The following is a 21,008-nucleotide window of genomic DNA, read 5'->3' on the forward strand; positions in this document are numbered from 1 at the left end:
GGTAACCAAATCCATTTTATGCCCATATATGGAGATCCCTGTGATGCCAGGGGAACCAAATCCCTTTTACGCCCATATATGGAGATCCCTTATGTCATCAATATTAAGCCCATATCTGTGAATATCTTTGGGTACCAGATGTCTCCATATATGGTTAAATGGTCCGATATACATCACTGGCCAGAAGACCAAGAAATGGTGCAACCTCGCCCTTTGCTTTTCTCCCTTAGGCATCTTACTGGTAGGTAGTTTAATGAGGAATGCAGTATGGTGGTAGGTAGGTAGTTATGGCCTTTGATGTAAGATTTTCACTTTCTAGGATAACTATATTTGCTATTCCCAGATGATGCCCTTTTAGGGTACCCCTCATGCCCATATATGGAGATCCCCAGGCTTTACTAATTAACATAAGTTTTACGCCCATATATGGAGATCATTGTCCCAATGTCATCAGATATATGGGCATAAATGGACACAGGCAAACTAGATGGGCTGTATGGATATCCAGATGTGTGATGTAAGTGTTTTATTCCAAATGTGGCACCCCACAGACATATTTCCAGAAACAAAATCCCTTTCATGCCCATATATGGAGATTTCTGATGTCATCAATCCCAGGCCCTGTAAAAAACATGGTTGCTATGGTAAACAGTTGGTTGCTAGGGTAAACAGTTGGTTGCTAGGGTAAGAAAACATGGTTGCTATGGTAAACAATTGGTTGCTAGGGTAAACAGTTGGTTGCTAGGGTAAAAAAAACATGGTTGCTGTGGTAAAAAGTTGGTTGCTAGGGTAAACAGTTGGTTGCTAAGGTAAAAAACATGGTTGCTATGGTAAACAGTTGGTTATAAGGGTAAACCTTCAATGATTTTGACATCTTGTTACTAATCTGTCGGTAGATAATGCCGGTCTTATATAAGGGTCATTTGTGTACGGTGTGATGTCATACTGATGTCAGCAGTGTGACAGGAGATAAGCGACCAACCGTCGCTTATCTCCCGATTAGGGAGTCTTACTGGTTTATTAGTGAATTAATTTTCCCCTTTGACTTGAATCATTGAATGGGTAAATTTCAAATGGTAAGATGGAATTCATTTATCATGGCAACCACACTTGCAATTTCCCAGAATTTCATCTATCTAGTTTTGGTTTAAATCTTTCTGTTTGTGTGTGTGTGTGTGTGTGTGTGTGTGTGTGTGTGTGTCTGTCTGTGTGTGTGAGTGCGTGCGTGGGTGCGTGCGTGCGTGCGTGAGTGTGTGTGTTTAAGACATTATCATCTATCCAGATGCAGGCTTGTATCTGCTATTTAATATCTTGACACAATCTACAAAATCTTTCAGGGCATGATGTTTCGCCACCTTTGTAGTGTGTGAATAGGTAATTTTTCTCTGGAGTTGCATGTACTTCACATAATGTCCAGCAGATGGTAGTGTTCTACAGAGCAACTGTCTGCTCTATGGGGCTGTGGGCAATGAAAAGGTAGTTCTGTTTCACGGCAGGACAAGCAGTCACAAGGCAGATCCTATAGTTTTCATATACCATATTATTATTTCAAAACAATAGGATAAATAATTTATTTGTGAGAGTAAATTGGTCTCCCATTCAAAATAAGTAGGAGCGTCCTTTAAAAAAGGACCATTCGTCTGTGTTGTTGACCACACTGCTGGCCACAGCAGAGTCAGAGAGAGAGAGAGAGAGAGAGAGAGAGAGAGAGAGAGAGAGAGAGGGGGCTGCAGAGGAGAGGGAGCGATGCTCTCCACAGCAGCTTGTTCATCACTATCCCCATAACGAATAAACTGCAACAACGCAACCGAGTTAGTAGCCGAGTTATAGCATCGTAAACCTGGAATTGCAAACCCGAAAAACACAAGAAAGACATGTTCTAAAAATGTCACTATCCCGCGACACAAACGAAGCGCACCGAACGCAACCACCAAGCTACACAGTCAGTCAGACGTACGTCATTTGTTTCCATGGCTCTTGCGCGCAGTGCGCAGGTCCACGACTCTGTCAGTCACAGTCACACAGAGGAGGAGAAAGCAAAGCAACATGAAGGGCTCGCTATAATGCAGCAGCACCGCAGCGGCTGAAGGAAAGGGACGAGAGAAACAGCAGAAAGAAAAGCCTCTACAGGTCAAATATCCGCCGTTGTCCTACGCTTATGATCACGCCGCGAGACCGGCGCGTTGCGGGACGCTCCCACGCGCTGCATGTCACCGGGGACCATGTCATAATAACGCCGATATGAGGAGCGCATGATATGATGATGGGAGCAGATATAGCAGGTTGCTGCCTGTACATGTAGCGACGGTTGGCTAACGACAGCGGCGTCGGTTCAGAAACAAGCTAAGGTATGGCAACATGACTGGTGTCGCGCGTGCAAGACACCAGTCACGTTGCCGTACCTTTAGCAACAGGCACGATTACAGTACATTTTATTATTTCCCCCCTGTAGCCAAGGTATGGCAGCTGCCATAGCTTTGCCATACCCAAATTGACGCCTCTGGCTAACGAGCAGGCTAGTTAGCATCGCAGGCTAACGTGGAGGTTTTTTAGCCACTGAATGATGCGGTGTGTTGTGTCTGTCCTTATCCTGCCACTATAACATCAATGTCAGTGCACCGATAGCGTTATAACTTATAACCTCACCGGTTGATCGATTGATGGCATGGGTTAATCGATTTCACAGTGATGATGGTTGTTTTGCTCCTGTGTGTGTGGGGGGTAAACATCTGTGTGGTATTTCTTTTTACCCCCAAGCAGTTGTGTAATGTTGTTACTATAGCAATCACCAGTTAATGTCACACATAATTAACCACTCAACGTTGCCACTTACTTGAACAAATAGAAATCGGGTTAGTTAAAAAAAAATGATGAATTCTTAAATGTGCACAGCAGGCAGAACAGGCGAGTCTCAGAAGGCTGTGTACTAGTAGCTAATCAGGTATAGCCGTTCCAGTGCATGTCACATAGCTATGTTATGACAACTCATATTTGATTCAAGCAGGTTATATCTGTGAGAAGGACACCCAAAACAAGTGGACCCCTACTACTGTATGTTGTGGCAAAGGACGTTGTCAATGTGACACTTGCTGCTTTGTCCTCTTGCAGGTATAGGCTGCGTTTGCAGCCAGGAGAGAGAGGAGAGGGAAAGATGCCTCCTCCATCTTTTACCCTCGATGCTCAGCTAAGATTTCATGACAAATGGCTGAAGATAGACTTGCAGGTAAGTTGACCTTCACATGCAGGGGTGGTTTCATATGAAAGACTTTTCATGTCATATTTGCATAAAACAAAACAAAAAATAGAACAGCATAGGCCTATAGCATGTCGGTCAGTTGACTGGATTCCAAGATCAAGTGATGATCCTATGGAATGTTAGTGTCTGTGTTCAGGGGTCTTCAACGTTTTCAGGCCAAGGACCCCTTAGTTGAGACAGAGATGAAGCAGGGACCCCCACAACCTGTTCATAGATTCCATATAGTTTCATTGTTTGACAGCACAATCATCAGTGTATCTTGGATTCATGTCAATTTGTGTTTTCAGATATTTAACCACTTGAACCGTCAATACTTAATAAACTTGACCTTTCACTCTGTATTTAGTCTGCTCTTTTCCCCCTCTACTACACCAAAGCTCTTTGCCAAAAATAGCCGATCTACAAGCTCACAACGTCTCGCCCTGCGAGGCGTTGTGAGCTTGTAGATCTGCTATTTTTGGCTAAAGTTCACGGAATATGTATATATGGATATGGATATATTATATAATATAAAAAAGGAGGAAAAAACTTTCTATCGCTCAAAGATTTGGAGGACCCCCTGTAGTAACTGTGGACCCCCTAGGGGTCCCGGACCCCCTGTTGAAGACTCATGATGTATAAGTAGTAATTACATAGTCACACATTCAGTTGCATGGAAATGTCACGTCACTTGTCGAGTTCTAATGGTTACCTCTGGCCATTTTACTATTAGAACTTGTCAGTGTTATTAGCTTATCATGTGACAGCAACTTTGCCAGTAGAAGTCATCTTTATCTGTGATGATGGAAATGCACAAGAGAGTCGGTTGTTTTTAGACATCTGACCTCTCATATCGCAAAACAATTCTGAGTGATGCTTGTTGCCGTTATTAGATTATAGTCATTCTGTTCTCTTCATGGCTTTCTTAGAACAGGCTATTAGACTTACAGAGTTGTTATGGTGGTGAAAGGGAGTAGAGGTGTCTCCCCCCCGTGCCATTCTGTTACAAAGATGTAAACACAACATAATGACGCAAGAATGGGGCATTACATTACACACCATGACTAAGATCTGTAGGAATCCAAAATACAGCCAACCTCAGCACACACACACATCTTCTCTGTTTTCACCAGTTGCAAGAACAATTGAAAACAAGTCAGTCAGGTAGTCTGTGTGTGTGTGTGTGTGTGTGTGTGTGTGTGTGTGTGTGTGTGTGTGTGTGTGTGTGTGTGTGAAACCACCAAGATGTTTTTTATTTTGGAAATTGGATGTTCCTTTGACATGTCCATGGATACTTGTTTCAGCTGTAAAATGCTAAAATACCACCACTTGCACTGTTGTACATGCCATCTCTGCATGTGGGTACACTTGTAAAAGAATTGCTTTGATATTTGCCATCTTAGGGAATGTCCATAAGGGGTGTGTGTGTGTGTGTGTGTGTGTGTGTGTGTGTGTGTGTGTGTGTGTGTGTGTGTGAGTGTGTGAGAGTGTGAGAGTGTGTGAGTGAGAGAGAGGACTGCAAATTGTCGGACTGGCTAAAAGAAGGGCAAAACAATTAATAAAATAGATTGTTCTGACACAGAACTTCTGTGTCTGCCATTATTGACTACAGTCACTTTATAATGGAAAAGAGGCTGTTGCCGCTCTTCACAAATAACTGCGTGCTGCACTGCATTATGTTGTGACCTTGTAGATCTGCTATTTTTGAAATTATGCTGACAGACAGAGAATCAATGCACATTTGACCTTTCCCGACTTACTGCCTGGGCTGAAGTTGCCAAATCAGTCCTGTTTGATGGTTCATTTCTTTGGGTGGTTTGAGTCATTCTCGGTCTCCCTAGAACCGGTTCTGATTGGCTGCAACTCACCCCGATAACATCGATCGGAATGGCTAAGTGAGAGTTTAACGTGGGGTGGAGAGATGTGTATCAATATCCTACTATTAGGGCTGTCTCCATCGCAACCATGGCAATACAGCCAGAGTGTTGCATGTCCAGTGTCATGTTTGAGTTGACATGTTGCTGATATTTGAAACCAAGATCCTTGGAAAGTACGAGTTGGATTTCTGCCCTGTAGTGTTCCCATGCAGGGGTGTCGCACCAAATTCTGGGCCCTGGGTACAAGGATTCACTGCGGGGCCCCCATGCATGTTCTTCATAGGGGGAGGAGGAGGTTTAACCCATTTAGACTGGGGACGCATTATTTTGTGCTTTAACTATTGAAAAATAGCAGATCTACAAGCTCACAGTGCAGCACAAGTGTGCCGCGCTGCAAGCTTGTAGATCTGCTATTTTTTTTTTTTTTTTTTTTTTTTGTCACTGGTGCTCAAAGCTTTTCATGTGAAGGCCCCCCAAAATGATATGTAGGCTATTTGGCCACAGAACCTCATCTCAAAATATTTAGTTCCAGGGACCCCCCAGAAGCAAAATTTGAGTTACGAATGTTTGCTTAAAAAATACATATATTCAAAGATTTGCACACATTTTCACGACTTTTTCAAAAATAGCAGATCTACAAGCTTGCAGCGCCACGCTGTGAGCTTGTAGATCTGCAATTTTTCAATAGCTAAAGTATATAAAATAAGTAAGGCCCCTCCACCTTGGGCCCTAGTAACTCAGTCCCACTGCCCCCCCCCCCCCCCCCCCCCCTTGTAACGCCCCTGTTCCCATGTGAAGCAATGTAGTGTGGGGGAATGTTTTTACTGGTACTGTTTATTTACTACAGACTACTATAAGAAGGAGGACAACATTCTCTGAGCTAATTGTTTGTACGGTAGGCCTCCTTCGTTCAGTTAGGAGGACAGTCCATGCTATCTTGAGAGGATTTCCGTATCTGAGATTATTATCTTTGGATCAGTTGAGATAGTTTTCATGATAGCTGTGTAGTAGTATTAGACTGTGTAAACTTATATATTTTACTAATTGGATTCTGAGATTCCTCAAATATTCATAGCAATGCTTTGATTCATAGTCATGTCAGTCTTATAACACAGTCTCACTGGATTCCATTGTCCGCTCTGTGCACTGCAGTGTGTATACTCGGGCATTCACGAATAGTGATTTTTAGTATTCTAATTATTCTACCTCAAAGTATTCGAATAGTCGAATATTCGACAGGACTGGCCAAATTGTCAAATATTAAGTAAGCAAGAGGCGAACATTGTGAAAATAGTTGTGAGGCGTTGTGAGCATGTAGGTCTGCTATTTTCACAATATCTATCTGCGGAACCGAGTCACATTTATGTAATACCTACAATTCCAAGTGCTTGTCAGGGTGGGGGTCCCCAGTTAAAATATGTTTATTTTGGGGGTCACAGCCTAAAAAGGTTTGGGAACCCCTGGTATAGAGCATTAACAAATTCATCCACCAGGGGCATTGACAACTCATTCTTATGACTTCCTATCTAGCCAAGCTTTATAAACTATATCTTTTTTAAAGAGAAAACAATAAAAAAATAAAAAAGCGAATATTCGACTTCGGTGAACAACGTCGAATAGTGACTTTGATATTCGAATATTCGAATATTTGGTGAATGCCCTAGTGTATACAGTGCAAATTGTTCACAAAATACTATTTACAGAAAATGTTTGGTTAAAGTGTAATTAATGCTCATTTGTTTTGTGCTCTCTTGCAGCGAGCGTTCTCTCCAGAGGGACTGAGCGAGATGTGGAACGAGATGGTGAAGGACGAGGAGATATCGTTCAACGGAGAGGAGTCGGCTCACCCAGGTACGAGGCTCCCGTTTTATATCAACGCCGTGAAAAAGCCTTTCCGTGAAAACTTGATAAGAGAGTAGTGTTGTCAAAAATGTCGATTTATCAAAAAGTATCGATTTTGAATATAGTATCGCTTTTCCATATGACTTTTCCATAATATCGATACTATTGATACTCAGTTTCTACCTCTCTCGTTGGTTTACACCAACGTTACTTTTTATGTGTATCCTTCCTACTTTGGCTTATTCCTAGTTCATTTTAAAGGCCTGATTCAAAGAGAAAAACAAAAATAAATGTTTATAAAAGAAATCTATAAATTGTAGGCTACTATTGTTTTCATTCATGTTAAAAAGTGTAATTATTATTTTGAATTGTTCATGGAACACTGTGTAATGGGCAGTTGTTACTATATATATATATAACCTGTGTCACCTCAAGACCTCAGGAGGGACCCACCCAATACCTCCCCAGAGAAGCCTCTTGTTGGGAAAAAACTAATAGAGCAGGAGAGGGGAGTTTAGCCTTGGTTAGGAGGAGGAGATGGGCAGTGATTTGGCCACCACTGCCGACCCGGCCATCAGTAGGGTGTTGTGGTTTGTGGGTCGAAACACCTTATGATCGATGGTAACCACCTGAAGACATCAAATTTTCCTGGCCAAGGCTACATTCACCAAACGTGAATGGAGGAGAAGCATCGTTAGATGTAATTATAATCATTATATATATATATATATATATATATATATATATATATATATATATATTGCACAGCCTTGTTTGTACTTAGAATGTGAAAACATCAAAGGCAGACCTTTAAAAAGTGCACTACCATCTACCTCAACAGGTTCTGTATTTTTCTTTAAATAAAAATAAACATTTTTGCACTAAAATCGCTGTGGTTGCGTGGTATCGAAAATGGTATCGAGTATCGATATTTTTTCAAAATATTATATCGAAGTTAGAAATCAAGCATCGTGACAACACTGTAAGACAGTGTTTCTCAACCTCTGTGCCTGGGGACCTTTGGTGTACCCCTGAGAAGGGTCAGGTGTGCCCCTTGAAACTGCTTGAAAGCCAGTATTGTATTTATCATTTTAAAAATGATTTAAACTAGTGCAGTAACAGCCGATCTACAAGCACACAACGCCTCGCGGTGCGAGTTGTTGTGTGCTTGTAGATCTGCTGTTTTCACTACTGTTGTGCAACAGCCTTGTATGATGAAGCAGGGCTTTACTTTGCGAAGAAACATACAAATTTGAAACTTGGAGATACAAGGTTTCTTCCTGACTGACAATATTTCCCCACCCGTATTATGTTAGTGTGCCCATGGATTCTTGGGACATGAAAAGTGTGCCCATGCAGAAAAAAGGTTGAGAAACACTGCTGTAAGAGACACGACCACATAGCGCAGTATGCATCTAATGCCTGAAACGCCCTTCCATCTCTGCAGAAGACTGCACCGACTGCTTTGGCGCCCAGAAGAAGGACGAGTCCAACGACAAGGAGAAGAAGGAGGAAGAGGAGGCGTCCACGTCCGTCCATCACTCCATCATCGAGACGTGGGACTGGGGCCGGCAGCCGGGTGAGCCGTCCTGTGTGTTCTTATCATTTTGAAATGCACGAGTCAAAGCGCAGTGACTAGTACCTCGGTGCGGTGCCGACTAGGGACGGGACGATGTGATTGTGTTTTATATCGCAACTTCCTGGTGCTGACATCAGCTTTGAAGGGTAAACTAACACAGAAATCGCTGGACTTAAAGCCAACAAATAATTATTTCGAACTGTAAAGTAAATTATAATGCTTTGTGGCTTTTACTATCTTGTGTTCTTGATCATGCTAGCCGTCTTTTTTTATACTTTACTATTCGGAAATTGCTTTAAATTAGCGATTTCTGTGTTAACTCTAAGGGCTTTTAGTAGGGTTTCCCCTTCAAAGCCTGACGTCAGCACCAGGAAGTTGCTGAGTGGGCGGGACGTGAATAGGGTCCATTATTGTCATAAAAGAAATCGCGATTTATGGTATTATCACGATAATCAAAATCCATTATCCTGGGGCGGAACATTTGCCAAAAAATAGCAGATCTACAAGATTTTAGATCGTCTATTCTTTGGCAAAAACATTTGATAGAGAGTGGAAAAAAATACTTATATTATAAGTACCTTTTTAGCAATTATAGAGAATTTAAGTGGTACCGGATATGCAGCTCGCCAAATAAAAGGTGAATCGATCCCAGTGCATGACGGAGGACGATATCACAATAAATTAAATCTCCACGATAAGATTATCTTGAGTGTTCTTTTTGGAGTGGTGAAAGCACTCCCAATAGACAGGTATGTCTGTGGGTGGCTGGCTGGCTGGCTATGTGGCTGGCTGGCTATGTCTGTAGCCTGGCAATACCTCTAGTGGCCACACACAACACACATGTTAAAGGAGGGGTGCTGTTTAGCAGGCCAGGCACACTCAACACACACACACGCACGCACGCACACACGCACGCACGCACGCAAGCACGCACGCACGCTCAGATTCACCACTCCACTTCGAACCGAGGTTTGATTTTATAACGATAAACAATCATATCGCGTATCGTCCCATCCTATAGTGACTACCTCAGCGACTGCTCACAGCACCTGCGTCCGCTGCATCCAAACATGATACAGGGCCCTTTTTATTTCAAACACAGTCCAGCTTCTTTTGTCTGTCAGTTGGACCCCTCTGCCTCTTTCCCCTGGCACGTGAAGTGTGTGCAAGCTCAAGTGTCTACACACACACACACACACACACACACACACACACACACACACACACACACACACACACACACACACACACACACACACACACACACACACACACACACACACGGTGTGTGCCGGTCAGAATGGTTATTTTTACCCCCTCAGGATCCGGCGGTAATCTGGGTGGCCACCGGCCCGCTGTGATGTGATCCAACACTGGGTCGCGTCATGACTTTTTTGCTGTAGCCTCATGTTTACTGGCAGGAGGACCGGGTGGGACCGTCGTCGTTGTCGGGTGGAAACCTTGTATGTCCAAAACTGTTTGTTTTGTATTCATCATTTTTAAAACGATTTAAACTAGTGAAAACAGCTGATCTACAAGCACACAACGCCTCGCGGCGTGCTTGTAGATCTGCTGTTTTCACTACTTTTGTGCGACGGCCTTGTGTGATGAAGCAGGGCTTTACTTTGCGAAAAAGATGTACAAATTTGAAACGTGGAGATGCAAGGTTTCTGCCCAACAGTGACGCTATGCTCTGCTGGTAGGAGATAAGCATATGGTGTGTGTGCATGTGTGTGTGTGTGTGGGGGGGGGGGCACCTGTGAGAGCTCAGTGTCCTTATCAATTGCAGGCATTAATACAGTATCTCGCTTAAAGTCCTGTTCGCAATTTGGTGTTAGGGGAGTTTCTCACCTGAACTGAGTCAGTGGGTCCCTAGACATGAAAAATCACAGAGGTGCTCGTCCGCCATAGTGCCAGGAATGGCGCAATGGCCAAATCAAATATGGCTGCCATCGGCTATGATGAAAATCCAACTTTTCTGTTTCTGGGTGTATATGCACATGTAATACCTCTATTTGGACTAATTGTGGTGTGGGGAATTCATTTCTGATATTGTTTTGACCATTTTGGGCGATTTGGACCTCAAAAGGTCATGGTCAAGGTCATTTTGCTATTCAGAAGACCGCGGGCCATAACTTGGCCATTGTTAGGAGTAAAAACAGGTGCAGTAGGTCTAAATCAACTAATGCTGACATGTATAATTCATTTCTGACATTGTTTTGACCATTAAGGATCATCTTGTCTTTGAAATATCAATGTCAAGGCCATTTTCTAAAAACGATTTTGTTCATTACTTGCACTTTCATAGTATTTTTTGTAAGTTTGTTACTATTTTATAGTAAGTTTGTTTTGTTTATAACAAAAGACATACTAGTGGGAAATACAACAAGTAAACATCCACATTTAACTTTAAAGGGGGGTTTTAAATGGGTGTTTAAATGAGCAAATAAGACTATTTACGAATAAAAGTGACAAATAAAATCACACAACAAAAGCACACACAAAATTAAATAACAATTTCCCTCAAAGTGCACCATATTGGGATTGTGTGCATCCAAGTTAGTATGATGTGTTTTTACAGGATGTATTCAGCAAGGCAGCCATATCCTCGAGAGTCGAAGTGTTCCTTGCATCCGTCCATGTTCCATTGGTTCTAGTCTTTCCTCAGGTTCTTTGGCTGTTGCAAGCAGGTGGACATGCACTAGAAAGGTGCCTTGTTGGTCTCAGGCAGCAGTTGTACTTCTCTGCTACCAATGCTGTCTTGTTCTGTCAAGGTCTTTGCCTCTCCAAAGTTTGTTAGATATTGTATTCGGTCAGAAGCCATAGCTGCATGCTTAGTCCCCACCTGGCCCATGCAGTCATCTCCAGTTTCCAAGGCATATGTCCCCTGATCACTGTCTTGGCTAGTGGTGCTCCAAGATGAGAGACTGCTTGATGCTGTAGAAGCATGTGCCGCTGCACACCTAGTGCCATACTGCTACCAGATCTACTTAATCCCCAGTGCTTGGAAGTATCACTACGACAACTCTCTGGGGTCCACTCATAATCCTGGCGACCCATTATTCCCTCCATTAGGTTAGGGTTATGGGTAGGTTTAGTTATAATAGGGCCAGTTGACTCCACATGTACCAGCAGCTTGGTGACAGCCTCCTCAATCTAGTTCAATCTTTGGGATCTCTTCACCTCCAGCCCCTTTTGCAGGGAGCCACTCATCATCATCAGAGATAACAGAGTCGATAGACGCACCCATCCCTCATCAACTTTACAAATTCTGGGTGTCTGAGGAGAACAAACAGCTCTCCAGCTGGTGTCCATTCAAGCTTGTGGCGATGTAGGTAGAACGGCTGCCTTGGAATCTGAAGGTTCCAGGGTCGATTTATGTCTCCTCCTGCTTATTTGTCGAAGTGTCCTTAAGCAAGACACTGAACCCCTAACTGCTCCCGATGAGCACCTTGCATGGTTTCTTGGTGTGAATGTATGTGTGAATGTGTGTGTTAATGGGTGAATGTGAAATACATTGTACAGCGCTTTGGAGAAGAGCGCTATATACTGTAAATGCAGTCCATTTACCATTATCAGCTCTGTTGTCTCTGTTGATGATGTCGCTAGTGGAGAAGAGATCCCAGACATCTTGAATAGGATTGAGGAGGCTGTCACCTGGTGCATGTACAGCCTCCATTATAACTAAGCCTATCCCTAACCTTCACTAACCTAATGAATAATGGGATGTCGGAACTATGAGCGGACCCCAGAGAGTTGTTGTCTCCTTCACATTACTTCTATACTACACCCCATATTTCCAAGCACTGGGGATGAAGGAGATCTGGCAGCAGTATGGCACTGGTGAGACTCACTTGCACTGCATCAAGCAGTCTCATCTTGGAGCACCACTAGCCAAGACAGTGATCAAGGCACATATGCCTTGGAGACAGGAGATGACTGCATGGGCCAGGTGAGGATTAAACATGTAGTTATGGCTTCTGACCGAGTACAATGTCTAACAAACTTTGGAGAGGCAAAGACCTTGACAGAAGAAGACACAGTATTGGTAGCAGAGAAGTACAACTGCTGAGACCAACAAGGCACCTTTCTAGCGCATTTATTGCCACCTGCTTGAACAGCCAGGGAACCTGAGGAAAGACTAGAACCAATGGAACATGGAACAGGGCATGACATAAAGGCTTGTCCTGTTGTCCGGGACAAGTGCCCATACTATGGAGTGGAGGGAGCAAGGGGGGTCATTAGCCGTCCTTTTGTTATTATTTCAATGTATGAAATTTTTATCCGGACAAGTGACTTTTGTCTCCGGACAAGTGAATGGGAAATATACTTGTCCAAAGGACAACTGCCTCAAAAAGTCAATGTCAAGCTCTGATGGATGGAAGGAGCACTTTGACTTTAGTACACTCCTGCCATGTCTGAAGCAAGACACTCGACACTGATGGAGTTCTGTGCATCATATTTTGCCATGGAACAATGCCAAATCCATCCTGTAAAAACACCTCATACTAACTTGCATGCACACAATCCCAAGATGGTGCACTTTGAGGGAAATTGTTATTTAATTTTGTGTGTGATTTTGTTGTGTAATTTTATTTGTCTTATTTGCTCATTTAAACACCCATTTTAAACCCCAATTTAAAGTTAAATGTGGATGCTTACTTGTTGTATTTCTCACTAGTATGTCTTTTGTTATAAACAAAACAAACTTACTATAAAATAGTAACAAACTTACACAAAATACTATAGAAATGCAAGTAATGAACAAAATCGTTTTTGAAAAATGGCATTGACATTGATATTTCAAAGACAAGATGATCCTTAATGGTCAAAACAATGTCAGAAATGAATTATACATGTCAGCATTAGTTGATTTAGACCTACTGCACCTGTTTTTACTCCTAACAATGGCCAAGTTATGGCCCACGGTCTTCGGAATAGCAAAATGACCTTGACCATGACTTTTTGAGGTCCAAATCACCCAAAATGGTCAAAACAATATCAGAAATGAATTCCCCACACCACAATTGGTCCAAATAGAGGTATTACATGTGCATATACACCCAGAAACAGAAAAGTTGGATTTTCATCATAGCCGATGGCAGCCATATTTGATTTGGCCATTGCGCCATTCCTGGCACTATGGCGGACGAGCACCTCTGTGATTTTTCATGTCTAGGGACCCACTGACTCAGTTCAGGTGAGAAACTCCCCTAACACCAAATTGCGAACAGGACTTTAAGCCAGATACTGGACTACATGGTTGTTTTGGTGGTTGATATGCAGCTTTAGTTGAGTCACAGTGTCGAAGAGGGTTAGGGATTATGACATTTTACGTGTCAATTAATTGTCACTCAAATAATTGCGATTAATAACAATTTAATTGTGTTTTTGTCGCTGACAATTACATTTCTGTTTGGCTTGTAGGCTTTTTTTTTAAGTTGCACTTGGCAGATATGACACATAACCTAAATAGACAAAGAAATGACAACTCTATTCTTGAAAAAGAACATTGATTGTGGAAATAGCCGATCTACAAGCTCACAACGCGTCGCAACGCGACGCGTTGTGAGCTTGTAGATCTGCTATTTCCACTATTCTTTTAAATGTTGAACATATATAAACATTTTTCAACATGTAAACGATTATGACGATTATCACAAAATAATTGCGATTAGACGATTATCTATCTATAAATGCGACAAATCTCTGTCTGTTTGTTTGTAATCCACGTATCTCGAGAACCGTTCATCCCACCGGCTTCAGATTCGGCACGCGCGTTCCCCGCCGCCGCGCGGAGTGCAGTGCAGGGCCTCGACCCGACCCGGCTCGCGGTTTTCCGAAACCGGCGCAAAACGTTCGGAATCTCCTTATGCGGAGCTGATTGTTGACATCAGGCTGTTCCGGAGGAAATCGGCGCAAGCGCTGACTCATTGTGACATCACTTCATAAAAGGCTGTGACATCACGTACGCCACATGAGTCAACAAAAAATCTCTGTGAATGTGTATGTATGTATGTGAATCTCGAGAACCGTTCTTCCCACCGGCACACGCTTTCTCCAGATATAGGCATAAAATGAATCCCCGAATGCGGAGCTGATGTCTGACATCAGAGTTTTCCGCAACCGGTACTGTGTGTGCAGAGATCTCCATATATGGGCATAAGGGGACAAAGGCAAACAGATGGTCAAAACGGGTCCTATGACAACAGGTATATTGGGGTTTGCATTAAAGGGTGGGGACAAAGGCTAACAGATGGTCAAAACGGGTCCTATGACAACAGGTATATTGGGGTTTGCATTAAAGGATGGGGCATTCATGGGGTCCGCTCCAAAAAAGAAAATAAAAGAGACAAAAACAAACATAAGACAAGCGACAAAGCGTGGGACTGGGAGGATGACTTGAATGATGCAGATTTAAGCAGGCTGTGTATTCTGCTTAAAGAAGAAACAAACTAAAAGCGACAGAGATCTCATATATGGGCATAAAATGGACGCAGATAAACAGATATCTCCATATACGGGCATAAAGGGACACAGACGGACAGATACAGAGATCTCCATATATGGGCATAAAATGGACACAAATAGACAGATATCTCCATATATGGGCATATGGGCATAAAATGGACCCAGAACTATATCTGCAGTGATCTCCATATTGGACATAAAATGGACGCCGACAGACAGACAGATACAGATATCTCCATATATGGGCATAAATGGACACAGGCAAACAGATGGTCAAAACGGGTTCTATGACAACAGGTATAATGGGGTTTGCATTAAAGGGCGGGGGGATTCATTCCCTATTTACATCGTTCCCGAGTTGGCCAGGTCGCCGACTAGACGCTGGGCCGCCCAAAGGGCGGCCCAGCTTCTAGTGTAATAAATTGTGACAGCCCCATCGGAGAGTTATGTGTGTGTTTATAAAAGCTATTATTATAGTCATTAGAGTCATGTGTGTGTTTATAAAAGCTATTATTATAGTCATTAGAGTCATGTGTGTGTTTATAAAAGCTATTATTATAGTCATTAGAGTCATGTGTGTGTTTATAAAAGCTATTATTATAGTCATTAGAGTCATGTGTGTGTTTATAAAAGCTATTATTATAGTCATTAGAGTCATGTGTGTGTTTATAAAAGCTATTATTATAGTCATTAGAGTCATGTGTGTGTTTATAAAAGCTATTATTATAGCACGTTTTGCTTTATTTAGAAGGGACAGTGAGTGCCAGTACTCTCAACCTGGGTTACAGTTATGTAGTTAAACGTGTTAACTGCCTGAGTGCAAGGGTACCCCCGTGTGTGTGTGTGTGTGTGTGTGTGTGTGTGTGTGTGTGTGTGTGTGTGTGTGTGTGTGTGTGTGTGTGTGTGTGTGTGTGCGTGTGCGTGTGCCTGCGTCTGCGTCTGCGAGTGTCTGTGCGTGCGTGCGTGCGTCTGCGTGTGTCTGTGTGTCTGTGCGTGCGCGTGTGCGCGTGTGCGTGCGCGTGCGTGCGTGTGTTTTCAAGGTTATTTCTTTGAGGTGTTTCTGCTCTATTGGATATCACAGCAGGAAAGAGTGACGGGAGAGACATCTGTTAAAAAGGTCACGAGTCAGATTTAAGCCCAGAATGTTGCCATTAGATCTGTGCCCACAAGACACCCCCCCCCCCCCCCCCCCCCCCCCACACACACACACACACACACACACACACACACACACACACACACACACACACACACACACACACACACACACAGCTCTCTACTGGTCCGAGTGCATGAGAGTGCAGTGGGGCACAATTAAGATTGCTTTTATGCGCAAGTGCTCTGCTCTGCCATTGATATTTTTGGTTTCAAACGTCGTACCCTACTTCCTGTTCTCCCACTGAGTGCTCGGGATGCGTAGAATGTGTAGGTGTCAGCAGTCTGTTCCACACCATCAACCCGTAACGCCCAGGCATGAGCTATTGTTCCAGAACCAGGGGTCCCTCCTCCACCACAGGGCCGTGGCATTAGGGGAACCAGGGGTCCCTCCTCCACCACAGGGCCGTGCTATTAGGGACTTTACGGTTATTCAGGACAGCTTCGCTAGGAGGAAGTACAGCTTCTATGACGCAATCACCGTAGCAGTAGGGATGGGACGATACGTGATATTATCGTTTAGCGTGATAAAAAACACTCACGATAATTGTGTGGTGGAGATTTAATTTATCGTCATATCGTCCTCCCGTTATGCACTGGGATCAATTGACCTTTTATTTGCCGAGCTGCATATCCGGTACCACTTAAACCCTCTATAACTGGTACTTATAATATATGTATGAAATAGTCTTTTTTTCACTCTGTCTTTGCCAATGTTTTACGAAAAAGAAAAGGTGAAAATAGCTGATCTGCAAGCTCACAGCACGTTGCCGGTGCAACACGCTGTGAGTTTGGATATTTTTGAGCGGTGGTCACAACGCTCCTATACGTGGCCGTGTGTGTGGGTCTGTCTGTCTGTCTGTCTGTTTGTCTGTTTGTCTGTCTGTCTCCGGGTATGTAGCCTGCAGTAACCTTTTCTGACCACACATGTTAAGGGAGGGGCGCTGTTGTTCAGGATAGGCCAGGCATAGGCCAGGCACACTCACACACAAACACACACACACACACACACACACACACACACACACACACACACACACACACACACACACACACACACACCACTCAGTTCACACGAGTGTGATTTTTTTTAATTTTTGTCGTTTAACATTTTCTCCTACTAATGACATGCCCAAAATAGAGACGCCAGCTGAAAGTGGTTAAGTCTGTCTGTGGGTTTAATAACCAATGAAAAGTATTAACAAGAGCTTATGACTAAGTAAATACATTGGATCCATTGTAACACTGGGTTCTTCTTTCATTGGATCCATTGTAACACTGGGTTCTTTCATTGGATCCATTGTAACACTGGGTTCTTCTTTCATTGGATCCATTGTAACACTGGGTTCTTCTTTCATTGGATCCATTGTAACACTGGGTTCTTCTTTCATTGGATCCATTGTAACACTGGGTTCTTCTTTCATTGGATCCATTGTAACACTGGGTTCTTCTTTCATTGGATCCATTGTAACACTGGGTTCTTCTTTCATTGGATCCATTGTAACACTGGGTTCTTCTTTCATTGGATCCATTGTAACACTGGGTTCTTCTTTCATTGGATCCATTGTAACACTGGGTTCTTCTTTCATTGGATCCATTGTAACACTGGGTTCTTCTTTCCATTTCCTAAAAAGTAACGGTTTCGGACAAACCGGCACAAGGTTTCCATCCCACAGTGAAGATACCATATGGAGTATATGCCCAGGGACGTGCTGGGCCCCTGATTCAGCCCGGGAAAAAGAGTTGGAGAGGCCCTCATTGCGTGCTATAGAGAGAGATCTTTCTCAATAGCGCTGCTGCTGCCACTCAAAGATTTGTGACAAAGTGACAAGCCAGTGGGCCAATTACATAGTTATATTTCGTCGTTGTCGGGTGGAAACCTTGTATGTCCAAAACCGTTTGTTTTGTATTTATCATTTTAAAAATGATTTAAACTAGTGAAAACAGCCGATCTACCAGCACACAACGCCTCGCACCACGAGGCGTTGTGTGCTTGTAGATCTGCTGTTTTCACTACTTTTGTGAGACGTCCTTGTGATGAATGAAGCAGGGCTTTGCTTTGCGAAAAAAATTACAAATTTGAAGTGACGATTTACTTTGTTGGCCGCCCAGCCGCCAAAATGGAACGAAGGACGACATTTTATTTGTATTCTTTTCCTAATGGCCAGCCTGGACTGGCCGGGAATGAACCGGCCGTTCGGGAGTTGTCCCGCTTTTCCCAATGGCCAGCACGTCCCTGTATATGCCCCTGTGAATGTGTCTGCGTCTCTGCGACTCAGTGTTCAAGCTTTAGTTATTTTTTATGGAGCCGTGGGTAATGCATAATGAATAGCGAGACACTTTTCCCTGGCAGGAGAATGTATACAGCCACGGGCAGCTGGCAGCAGAGCAGTGCAGCTCACTGAACTTCAGGGCACGTGGAGAGGGTTAGCCAGTCTGGCTTACATAAAGCTTAAGTGGATTTTCATATCTGCTATTTTTGCCTGTCTTGTCCTCCCCTGTATTATATAGGGATATTATAGCATTTTTTTCTCTCTTATGCCTTCAAACAATGGATTGGCTGTGAGTTGAAGGGTGGTGTCTGTGGGTAGAGAGAGACGAGAGTGTTCATCATGGCTCAGTAATTGCATTAAGGCAATCGCTAATGACTAGGCGTGTAACAATATAGTAACTGAATCGAAAAATTGATTTTAATTTGCAATGATCTACTATAACGATAATGCAAAAGCAAAATATCGTACCGTTTTGGCTTTGTATCGTATCATTTTAAAATGAGGTAATCGGTATCGAATCGTTTTGCAATGCAAATACTTGATTGTATGGATATTTGTGCCTTGTATTTGGCAATTTTAAGGGAGAAAATGAAAAAGAGGGGTCTAATTACCTTTCCATTCCATATAGATACTCTTGGTCTATCGATAAATGTGTGTAATCTCTGTGTTCATGTCAAGGTGGGTTTGTCCATATGTGTTGAAATATAATGTCCATGTATTTGCTAGATAATCACAGCGTTTATTTCCATAATAGATTTTTTACACGTTTTACAGTTTTCATTTTTTTGCTAAATAGTTGCTATATCGATTTTAAATCATTGAATCGTATCGTATCACCATGAATGAACCAATATCGTCCATGTATCGTATGGTTAACCATGTATCGTGATGCGTATCGTATCGTGGTTAAAATGTATCGTTACACCCCTACTAATGACCTCAAGGCGAGTGTTAATGACCTTAAGTGAGTTTTGATGACTTGGCCCTGAAAGGCAACTGCGCTAGTGAGGCAAAGCCAGCCACGTTTGCAGATATCATCACAATTATGATGATACTGTAAATGAAAAGCCTGAAATGGCTTTTCAGTCTACAAGAACATTATTTACTTGTAGTTGTTTCTCAATGTTCTTTATTTTAGGCAGTTATAAGATTAAAAGAAAGGAAAAAACAGAGCCCTGAGCATCCTCTTTTATTTTTTCTTGTTTTCCTTTAATACATTTTATATGTGTGTTATTTTCTGTATCATGCACCCTGTGCCCTTGTCTTCGCCCTTGTTTGTTTTCTCTGAGCACAAGATGTTTTTATGCAGCAGTGGTGCTTGGGGGGTAAATTTTATAGTTGGCTTCAATTATGTGGCATTTTATCGCATCCCAATTATTATAGACCTAAAGATCACAAAAAGCATGATAAAATACTAGTTCTAAATGACACATTGTTGCATGCATCCCATGCTTTGGGTGATACTGTAGGTACACTTTTGCATTTAACAACAGTCAGAAATCACTGTTTATGTGTCCCAGTGGTGCAGACATTATAATTTCACAGGGCTGTGTGAGGCCTGTGGCATTACATAACGTGACTCTGAATGACATGACTGAGACTCAACAACACAAGCTACTGTGTGAGCAAAGATTAAATCTCACTAAGGAATTTCATTTAGTCGTGGACTACTACTCATGCGGAAGTCTGCTGCTGCTAACTCATTTTGAAACCATTGTTTAATTTGGCACTGATTAAACTACAACTGGTATGTTTTTTATTGTGACTTCCGTCTGCATCTGCCAGAGCACATTAAATATTAGTGTGTGTGTGTGTGTGTGTGTGTGTGTGCGTGTGCGTGTGCGTGTGCGTGTGCGTGTGCGTGTGTGTGTGTGTGTGTGTGTGTGTGTGGTTAGATATGGGATTCAAAATAAAGCTGCAGTCCGTAATAACAGTATGTTCGCCTAGTATGATATGCCCAGAATTAGGGCCGATTCATACTCCACTTTTAGAGACAAACAGCCGAATTAATGATGGTACCCGCCCCCCCCCCCCCCCCCTTGTGTGGAACACAAGCTCCCTATACGTGGCCGTGTGTGTGTCCGTCTGTCTGTCTGTCTGTCTGTCTGTCTGTATGTAGCCTCAAAGTTTGGCACGCTACTCCTCCCACAGTATTTGCACCACACACTCGCGCCATATGTCAAATCGACCGGCTTACTCGGGAATCGTCTGCTAGTAACTTGCTAAGAGAAAGGTTCTATAGTTTAATTGATATTAATTTATTAGTGAATTAATTTTCCCCATTGACTTATAATGGGAATTGCAAAAACTCACATTCAAGTATTTTTCTCTCGTAAACCATAGGAGCTACAGTTTCAAACCTCGGAGAGGAGATTCATAATGATTTTAAGAATGAATCCAAAAAAAATTACATCACTCGGCCTCATGGTGGCGCTATAACGGCCCACTTTGCGTTTTGCCCCGTAACTCTTGAACCGTAGATCGGAAAATTAAAATTCTTTTTTCCCTGGATTCCTTGGGTCAAGACGCATCTCCCCATATAGGCCACGCCCATTTGCGCCAGGATAGATTTTCCG

General features: G+C 42.8%; 1 protein-coding gene across 12 annotated transcripts in view; it reads left to right on the top strand.

Annotated features, from left to right (window-relative positions):
- Window positions 1-2,029: 2,029 nt before the first annotated feature.
- herc2 (HECT and RLD domain containing E3 ubiquitin protein ligase 2) overlaps window positions 2,030-21,008 on the top strand; it is a 181,587-nt gene continuing 162,608 nt past the window's right edge. For all 12 annotated transcript variants that reach the window (XM_080732028.1, XM_080732030.1, XM_080732029.1 and 9 more), the window contains exons 1-4: window positions 2,030-2,130; window positions 3,109-3,223; window positions 6,870-6,963; window positions 8,402-8,533. In XM_080732028.1, the coding sequence (XP_080588154.1) occupies window positions 3,152-3,223; window positions 6,870-6,963; window positions 8,402-8,533 (298 nt within the window). In that variant the 5' untranslated portion in view covers window positions 2,030-2,130; window positions 3,109-3,151. The remainder of the gene's footprint in view (window positions 2,131-3,108; window positions 3,224-6,869; window positions 6,964-8,401; window positions 8,534-21,008) is intronic.

This window comes from Nannobrachium achirus (genome assembly GCF_963921795.1).
Source record: "Nannobrachium achirus genome assembly, chromosome: 1".
Lineage (NCBI taxonomy): Eukaryota > Metazoa > Chordata > Actinopteri > Myctophiformes > Myctophidae > Nannobrachium > Nannobrachium achirus.